Genomic DNA, 8,308 nt, shown 5'->3' on the forward strand with positions numbered 1-8,308 from the left:
ACAGCATGAGCAGGGGAGGGTCAGAGAGAGGGAGACACAGCATCCAAAGCAGGCTCCAGGCTCCCAGCTAGCCATCAGCACAGAGTCGACGCGGGGCTCGAACCCACAAACTGAGATCATGACCTGGGCTGAAGTCGGACGCTCAACGGACTGAGCCACCCAGGCGTCCCTGAAAATCATTTTAAAGGGGGGTCCAGACTGAGGCTTTTGTCCGTTTTCTGCACATTGGCTAGCCCCTAGGTGATGGGTTGTAGGAGAAGAGCCCAGCTGCTGTAGGTAGGCTGGTGGCCTACTGCACCAGTCCAGGTAGCAATTAGGAAGCTGTGGAACGGGATGTGGTGGAGACAGAGGAGGAAACCATCTGTGTGGCTGGTGGAAAGCGGCCTGCGCAGGACAATGCCGTGTCTGAGATGACCCAGGGGGATGGAAGGATGAGCCTTGCCTGAATTTAGTCCCGTTTATTCTACAGCAGCCTTGTCCACTTAATCTCAGCCTGCCTGGATTCTCAAAAAAGCAGATCCCTTCTTCCTCTTAGTTTGCTGCTCTACTCTGTGAGAAATGGCTAGACATCCTTATCAGGGAGCCATTCAAAAAATCCACTGCCTGGAGCTGGCAGATTCCACCCAATTGCCCTCCCCACATCCAGAAGTAGGTGGTGGCTCAACTAGTCTGGCTTGAGGACTCAGGGTCTGTAAAGGTCATCAGTAAGGGTTTCCAGCTGTCAAAAACCAATGGGGCTGTCCCCAGGGAGTGAGTTCCCTGTCTCTGGAGGTGTGTAAGCAGGACCTGGGGGTTGGTTTCTAATATCTGGGAGAAGCATCAGGGCTTCCCAAGCCAGGCTGCCCACCTGTGAATCAGGACACTGCTATGGCTTGGGTAGGTCCCGAACGGAATCTGCTTTCCAAGTTGAATCAGTTGAATCACTGTGCACACATCATAGTGGCAGGCACCAGGCTGCCTGCCACCATGGGGTAGGCCTCACCCTGACATGGGCAGGGAGTGGTGGAGGATGGGAGTGTGGGGAAGGGGCCCAATGCAAGAGGGTGCAGGCAACCCTTGACCCTAATTCAGAGGACCACTGAGCAGAGCAGGGCTAGAGAGTAGAGTGATGGGCACCTCTGCACACAGCCAGAGGGAGGAGAGGGGAAATGACAGGAAGCTGTGATCCTGAGCCACTTCTAGACAGGCGGGCCAGGCCCTAAATCCAGCCACCTTCTTTGTTCAAGCTCCTCTAATTTTTTTTTTTTGTAGTGCTTTATTTTACTTTTCTTCCTTCTCTCCTCAGTTTCTCTCTCTCTCTCTCTCTCTCTCTCTCTCACACACACACACACACATCTATCCATACACCACAAACCTACATCTGCACCTATTGTATGCCTGGCCCAGCCGCAATCTGTAGGGTACCCACTACGAAAGCCTCACACACGTGAACATGCAATGCACGTTGCCTCCATCACACTCAGACTGTTCCATTTTGTCTAGAGGACTGGTTTTATAACTCTGGGAAGCACTGGAAAGTTCAACCTGTCTGTCCCTCTGCCTCTGCCTCCCATCAGACCAGAAGACCCCACTTGCTTTCCGGTGCTAACCACTGCCTCTCCGACACCTTCTCCTATGCTGCCTCTGTATTAAGGGTTGTCAACATTTATTGATTTACCAAGTGCCTACTGTATGCCAGACCCCTTCACATGCTGCCTCACTTGGGCATGACTTAGACTGTATGTAACAGCAACCCCACACGGCTGTTTAACGAAATAAATGTGTGTGCTCCTCACTCAGCAAGAAGGCTCTACAGCATGTTGGGGGACCCCGGCTCCTTCCTGCCTCACTGTCCTCAGCTTCTGGCTTTACACCTGGAGATCATAGGTTGGCTGAAGGCTGCAAAAAAGTAGGGAATGGCACTTGAGTTTGCTCTGCTACTTATCAGGACACCACCTCCGTCCGGGTCCTCCATAGCCCTCCACAGTATTGGCTCAGGCTAGATTTTCACTGCTGTCTCCTTCACGTACCTCACACGACCAGCCCCTCGTGGCCTGGGACTTGGAGTGGACTCACTGCCTAAGGAATGGACAGAGGGGTGCCTGGGTGGCTCAGTTGGTTGAGTGTCTGACTCTTGATTTCAGCTCAGGTCATGATCCCAGGGGTGTGGGATTGAGCCCCGCATTGGCCTCCATGCTGAGTGTGGGGCCTGCTTAGGATTCTCTTTCTCCCTCTGCCCCTCTCCCCAACTTATACTCTCTTTCTAAAAAGTAAAAAATAAAAATACTTTTTAAAAAAAGGAATGGACAGAGGCTGGAATACCGTATTCCAGATGCCAGGTGGCCCCAAGCAACCACAGCCCTTGGCCAGCTCCCTGCTGTAATCAGCTGGCAGACACGGGTCCTGGCTGAGCGCGATAGGGACTAGCAACCAGGAACTGAGCCAACATGACTCCAGTCTTGTGACCAAGTTCTCACAAGGTCTCTGGGCCTGCCCCTCCATCTACAAATGTATTTTATGTTGTAACTGTGTTCAAAATGCCCATATGCCCTAGTCAGACCCTGGCCATTTCCTGTAGCCTTCCTTCGGTGCCGCCCTGCCCTGGTCCTACGGCCAGTGCATGCCTTGCCCTTCGAGAGTCCTGGCTCCAGGGTCCCCACCTCAGCTGCCCCGCTCTTCATTTCTTCAGTCACCAGAGAGTGTGTTCTTGTTGGCTCCAGGCCTACTTTGTGCATGGCCCTGGGGAGAGAGCATGTGTGCCATGGCCTGGGTATACCCCATGGAGACATCACCACCACAGGCTGACGTCAACAATGGGTGCATAGAGAGCAGCCGAATGCTAATGGGTGGTCCAGGCAAGAAGGCTTCCCCTAAGTTTTGGTCTGAGCACATTTTGAAGGGGAAAAAAAGGGGGAAAGAAAGGGCATTCTAGGCTGAGGGAACAGCCAGCGTGGAGGCTCTGAGGCCCAGAACACTGGGAGGCTTGAGGGGTTCACTTGCCAAAAGGCAAAAGTACATACATGAGTGGGGATGCCCAGGGTAGGCAGTGAGGCTAAGCCAAGACCTTGCAAGGACCCCAAACACCTTTGGGCCAAGCCTCTAATTGGGGCCTAATTGAGGCTGATGGCTGGCAATGCCCCTTTCAGGCTGAAAGAATAAGTCTCTTCATTACACCTTTGACAGCTTTCCTCAAAGAGGGGTCAACCTGTTAAGAGGTGGAAGTGCAAAAGGAAACTGATCAGCCTACTAAACCCTTCACTGGGGTCCAACGAAGTGACTCACCCAGGTACACACAGCTAGTGACAGGGTGGGGTGGGGGTGGCGGACGGGCATAAATTTGAATCGTTCTACTCGAAACTGAACCCTAGTCTTAACTCACCTCAGGAACCCACAACCCTAAACCCTCACCGACGAACTGCCTAAATATGCATCTTTGTCCTGAAGTCACAATTTCCAAAAGTAAAGCCCAGGAACCCGCATTTTAACAAGCACCCCAGTGACTCCCACGCGTACTGGCCAGTTTGAGAACCAGCCCTGCACCGTTAGGCCCCGTGAGCTTCAGAAGGCTCGCAAGGGCCGCGGGAGTCCGAACCCCTCCCGCCGGCAACTCCACGGCTGCCCGGTTTTTTCCGGAAGGTTCACACGCCGGGCCGCTGCGCCCCCTTGCGGTCGCTGGGGACTGTGGCCTGGAGCTCGGCTGGTCCAGAGGCTCCGAGTGGCAACCCCTACACCCTGTCTGGGACTAACGGACATGGGCCTCGCAGGGAGCTCGAAGCAAGGGGTCTTTGGTAGGAGGGCAAAAGCAGCCCTCGCCGAGGTTCCGGGTGTCAGAACACTGTCCCTCCCCGCTCCGGCCGTCCGGGCTCCGCCCACCTTGAGCGCGTCATCTCGTGCGCGCTCTCGCGGCCGGCGTGCGCAGGCGCCCAGGGACCTTGCAGCCGCCATTGGTCTCTCGCTACCGGTTCGAGCGGCCGGTTAGCAGAGGTCCGCAGGCGGGGAGGGAAGGGTGAGTAAGACACCTGGAGGACAGCGGCCCCGGGGCTCAGGGACAGCACACTCAGGGCGGGGTGCCCTGCTTAGGTCTGTCTGACTGGAGCAAGGAACTACAACCCCCCAAATGCACTGGGCCACGGGGTTGCGCGAGGCAGTGACGTGAGGGTTTTTGTAGCTACCATTTGTCTGTGGGTAGGGGGGACGTGGTGGCGGAGGCTGATGACGCACTTTTTGCCGCTGGAGGGTCACCGGAGGTCAGTGCCAGGTCAGCTGGTTCTCGCCCTCAGAGCGCCTTCGCGAACCTTCCTGCTTGGCCACTTTAAACGATCTTTTTGCCCTTAATTAGAGATGACAGATACTTGCTTACTGTGTACCCGCTACCTTTCCATCCCTGGCCGGCCACTGAGCCAGCCAGACACCCTTGTTATTAGCATCATTATTATTTAGTAGTCTTTATTTTATATATACACATATATATATATATTTTTAACTTTTTAAATGTTTTTATTTTTATTTCTGAGAGAGAAAGACAGCGTGAGCAAGGGAGGGTCAGAGAGAGAGAGAGGGAGACACAGAATCTGAAACAGGCTCCAGGCTCTGAGCTGTCAGCGCAGAGCCTGATGCGGGGCTGGAACCCACCAACCGTGAGATCATGACCCGAGCTGAAGTCGGTCGCTTAACCGACTGAGCCACCCAGGCGCCCCTAGTAGTCTTCTTTTTAAGTAATCTGAAACTTACAGAAAATTTCAAGAGTTTCTTATAAAGAACTACTTCATACCCTTTGATAATTAAGTTAGCTGCAGACACGATGCTATTTTAGTTCTGTGTTTGGGGGGGTTCAGTGTTTATTATCTGAAAAGGAGAACATTCTCCCACATTCAAAATTAGGTAACATTGGTCAAGACTATTACCTAAAATGTTTCCAGTTGTCCTAATAGTGCTGTATGTTGAAACTACTCTTTTATTGGCTGCTCCCCCCTCCATCCCTCCTCTGCATTCAGCTGACTCTCTTTAGTCTTCTTCAGTGTGGAGCAGCTCCCCAGGTTCCCTTGACTCTCATGCCTGACACTGAAGATTCCTGGCCATTTGTTTTGTAGAGCTGGGTTTGGGGTTGTCTAAGATTTCTTCACTTGATCTTAGCAAAAAGGCCAAGCAGCGATTGAGATTTCTTCACCGTTTGACTCTGTTGCGGGCAGAAGTGCTGCTGACCCGACACCTTTATTCAGAGGTGGGAAGCGTCTCTTGAGTGGCTGAGGAGCACTAGTGACATGCTGCCCTGTGGCTGCCCTGTAACTTTAACACTCATCTCACCGAGGTCTCTGGCTTCCCCATAGTGCCCACCGTGGAGCCATGGTCCACGCCTTCCTCATCCACACCTTGCGGGCTCCACAGGCCCAGGACACGGGCCTTTGCCGAGTGCTGTACTCCTGCATCTTTGGTGCCGAGAATTCACCTGATGACCCACGGCCACATGGTGCTGAGAGGGACAGGCTCCTCCGAAAGGAGCAGATTTTGGCTGTGGCCAGGTAACACACGGGCCTTCATTGAACACATGCCTGATTATGATGGCTTTTCTGCAGGGCACAGAGAATCATACTAAGAAGCGGAGAGAATGTTTTAGAGTAGTGTTGGCACAGAGAATCATACTAAGAAGCGGAGAGAATGTTTTAGAGTAGTGTTTCCACGAGCTGTCCTCAGTTGTTCACAAGTGTTATGTGAAAAAGGGTTAAAGAAATAATAGTGCGGTCGTCATCGTTAATTGTTATAGTTACCATTTATTGAGCCTGTACATATGTGCTGAGAGTTTTATGTTCTGAGCATTTCATGTATATGAACTCATTAATCCTGTAACTGTCTATTGAGATAGGTACAGCTATTATTCCTACCTTACAGATGAATAAACTGAGGTACAGAGACTTTAAGGAACTTAATCTGCCCAAGGTTATGTAGCTAGAACATGGCAGAGCTGGGATCTGGGTGTAGGCAGATCCCGGAACAGCTTTGCAGTGCAGGACTTCTCAGGGCTGTTAGTATGCCTGTAGGCTTTATGAATCCCTGAGGAGGAGAGAGAATGTGGTACATGGGAATTCTGAACCCAGAGCCTCCTGAAAACCACTGAAAGAGCACTGTGTGGGAAATACTGTTCCAGATGTAGGGGCTGGCCTTAGACCTTTCCATCCCAGACCCAGACAGAGCCAGCAAATGCCAGAATCTCTTGACCTCTCTGCCTTTTGTGTTCAGGGATTAACATTCTCGGGCACCCCTTTGTTAGTCTCTTGCCATCCCCTTGTTCCTCTGGGCCTCCACCCGCCTCCTGTGGCACAGAAAATCAAATGCCTTTAAAACCAGCTTGCGCATGGCCCAAATTAGAAGATGATTCAGGAGGGATCAGAGAGTGATTTCAAAAGCCTCAGGGGTCAAGTGGAAGGTCTTTCTTTTTCATTTGAAGACGGTTGCAGGATGGTGGTGGAGAGGTTGGACAGGCCAGTTGAACACGGCTTTTACTGCATTTCTCATGTTGTGTTTCTTTATGTTAAGGAAGCCTCTGTGAAGCTGATGAGGGCATCTTTTCCCCCTGGTGCCCTTTCCTGGCCCAAGGAGCTGTGTTCAAAACCTGCCTTCTCTTGAACACATGGAGTGAGATGGTTCAGGGCCTGGAGGCAGGAGCCTGGATTCCTGTCATGGCTCATGCTTCCTGCTCTGTGGTCCTGGGCAGGTCACTTAGTTTCTCTGGGCCTAAGTTTCTATATCTGAGATAGGAAGTTAATAGCAGCTCTCAGTTTTAGGGGTGGGCATGCAGATGACAGAAGGCAGTGACCCACCCACTCTTCCCAGGCAGGTGGAATCCATGTGCCAGCTGCAGCAGCAGGCGTCTGGCCGGACCTCCGTGGACCTACAGCTTCAGTCCTCAGATGAGCCAGTGCCCCTTCAGGAGGCCCCGCTTGGGGCCTTCCGCCTGGCAGCCGGGGACCCTTTCCAGGAGCCTCGGACAGTGGTGTGGCTGGGTGTGCTCTCATTAGGCTTCGCCCTGGTGCTGGACACCCACGAGAACCTGCTGCTGGCTGAGGGCACTCTCCGGCTGCTGGCACGCCTCCTCCTGGACCACCTCCGGCTGCTTACCCCCAATACCAACCTCTTGCTTAGGGCCGATCGCATCGAGGGCATCCTCGCCCGCTTCCTGCCCCATGGTCAGCTGCTCTTCCTCAATGACCAGTTTGTCCAGGGTCTGGAGAAGGAACTCAGTGCTGCCTGGCCCCGCTGACCCCTCACTGGGATGGGGCTTCCTGGGAGGCAGGGAAGGAGGACGGGGAAGGATGGACACACAGCCAGGTGAAGCTTGGCATCGGCCTCCTTCTCAGCCGGCTCCCAGCTCTGCTGTGCTGCCGCATCCAGGACAAGTGGATGGGACAAACTGGCAGAAAAGAGGGCGGGCAGAGGGTGGTGAGGAGGAATCCCAGAACATCCTGTGCCCGGAGCTGCCTTGTGACGTGTTTCAGACTGCTCTAGAGGGCCAGCCCCCCCGTCCTTGACCCCAGTTTCTCCCATCCCCGGCAGCCAGCCCCCAAAACAGTCCACCAGTTGCTAGTGTTGGAGCATGAGGAGTGGAACTCAGCCCACTTTCTCCTTCCAAACCCACAGTCCTCGCAGTGCAGAAGGAACCTGAGACTCCCAGGGTGGAGGAGCTGGTTGCTGTATTTGTACCCACTTAGGCAGCATTATCAACAAGGATTTTGTCAGTGAGGGCCTGCTCGAGGTCCAGCCCCACCACAGTTCACAAATGTGTCGTTCATTCAGCAGGGGGATTCTGTAGCACTCTTTGGGGCCAGCCCTTGCCCACCAGGCAGCCTCAAGATAATCATGGGTTTCCCTTGTCTGCAGGGAGAGAAGGTACCATTAGGTGGGTGCAAGAAGTTTAGCCAGGATGAAGTTGTCTTTCTTGTTTTGAATTAAAAGCATTCGTTGTGTGATTGCATTCTCTGTTTCATATTTGCATAATGCATATTTGCTCCTATGAGTATGTGCCACTTTGGCCCTGAGCTGGGTATCTAAGCTTTCATGATCAAAGATGCCCCTGAGAAGCATCTTGGGAGGTCTCCGCCTCTTGTGCCACATATCAACCCCTGTCTCCTAATGTGCCCCCTTTGGATGGTAGTACTTGTTTCTTTCACCAAAATGTAGTGGGTTGGTGTGGATCTCTGAGAAGCAGAGCTTAAGACAAGGATTAGTTACAAGCAGTTTACATGGGAGGTGATTCTAGGAAGTACTGGAAGGGGAGGCAGCCCATTCAAATACATTATCAAGGATGGGTAGGGAGCTTAGTGCCTCTGGGGGCCTG

The 8,308-nt window shown here is 52.9% G+C and overlaps 1 protein-coding gene across 4 annotated transcripts; it reads left to right on the forward strand.

Annotated features, from left to right (window-relative positions):
- The first annotated feature begins 3,901 nt into the window (after positions 1–3,901).
- AP5S1 (adaptor related protein complex 5 subunit sigma 1) lies at positions 3,902–7,940 on the forward strand. Of its 4 annotated transcripts, none has more exons than XM_039223991.1 (3): positions 3,902–3,985; positions 5,307–5,498; positions 6,808–7,940. In XM_039223991.1, the coding sequence occupies exons 2-3, from the start codon at positions 5,323–5,325 to the stop codon at positions 7,232–7,234; spliced, it is 603 nt and encodes a 200-aa protein (XP_039079922.1). In that variant the 5' UTR covers positions 3,902–3,985; positions 5,307–5,322; the 3' UTR covers positions 7,235–7,940. The 4 variants fall into 4 exon arrangements, with proteins under 4 accessions (XP_039079922.1, XP_039079915.1, XP_039079927.1 ...); XM_039223984.1 differs by lacking the exon at positions 3,902–3,985 and adding an exon at positions 4,173–4,226; XM_039223996.1 differs by lacking the exon at positions 3,902–3,985 and adding an exon at positions 4,188–4,237.
- The last annotated feature ends 368 nt before the right edge of the window (positions 7,941–8,308 follow it).

This window comes from Hyaena hyaena, unplaced genomic scaffold (assembly GCF_003009895.1).
Source record: "Hyaena hyaena isolate Hyena2069 unplaced genomic scaffold, ASM300989v1 scaffold_16, whole genome shotgun sequence".
Taxonomy (NCBI): Eukaryota; Metazoa; Chordata; class Mammalia; order Carnivora; family Hyaenidae; genus Hyaena; species Hyaena hyaena.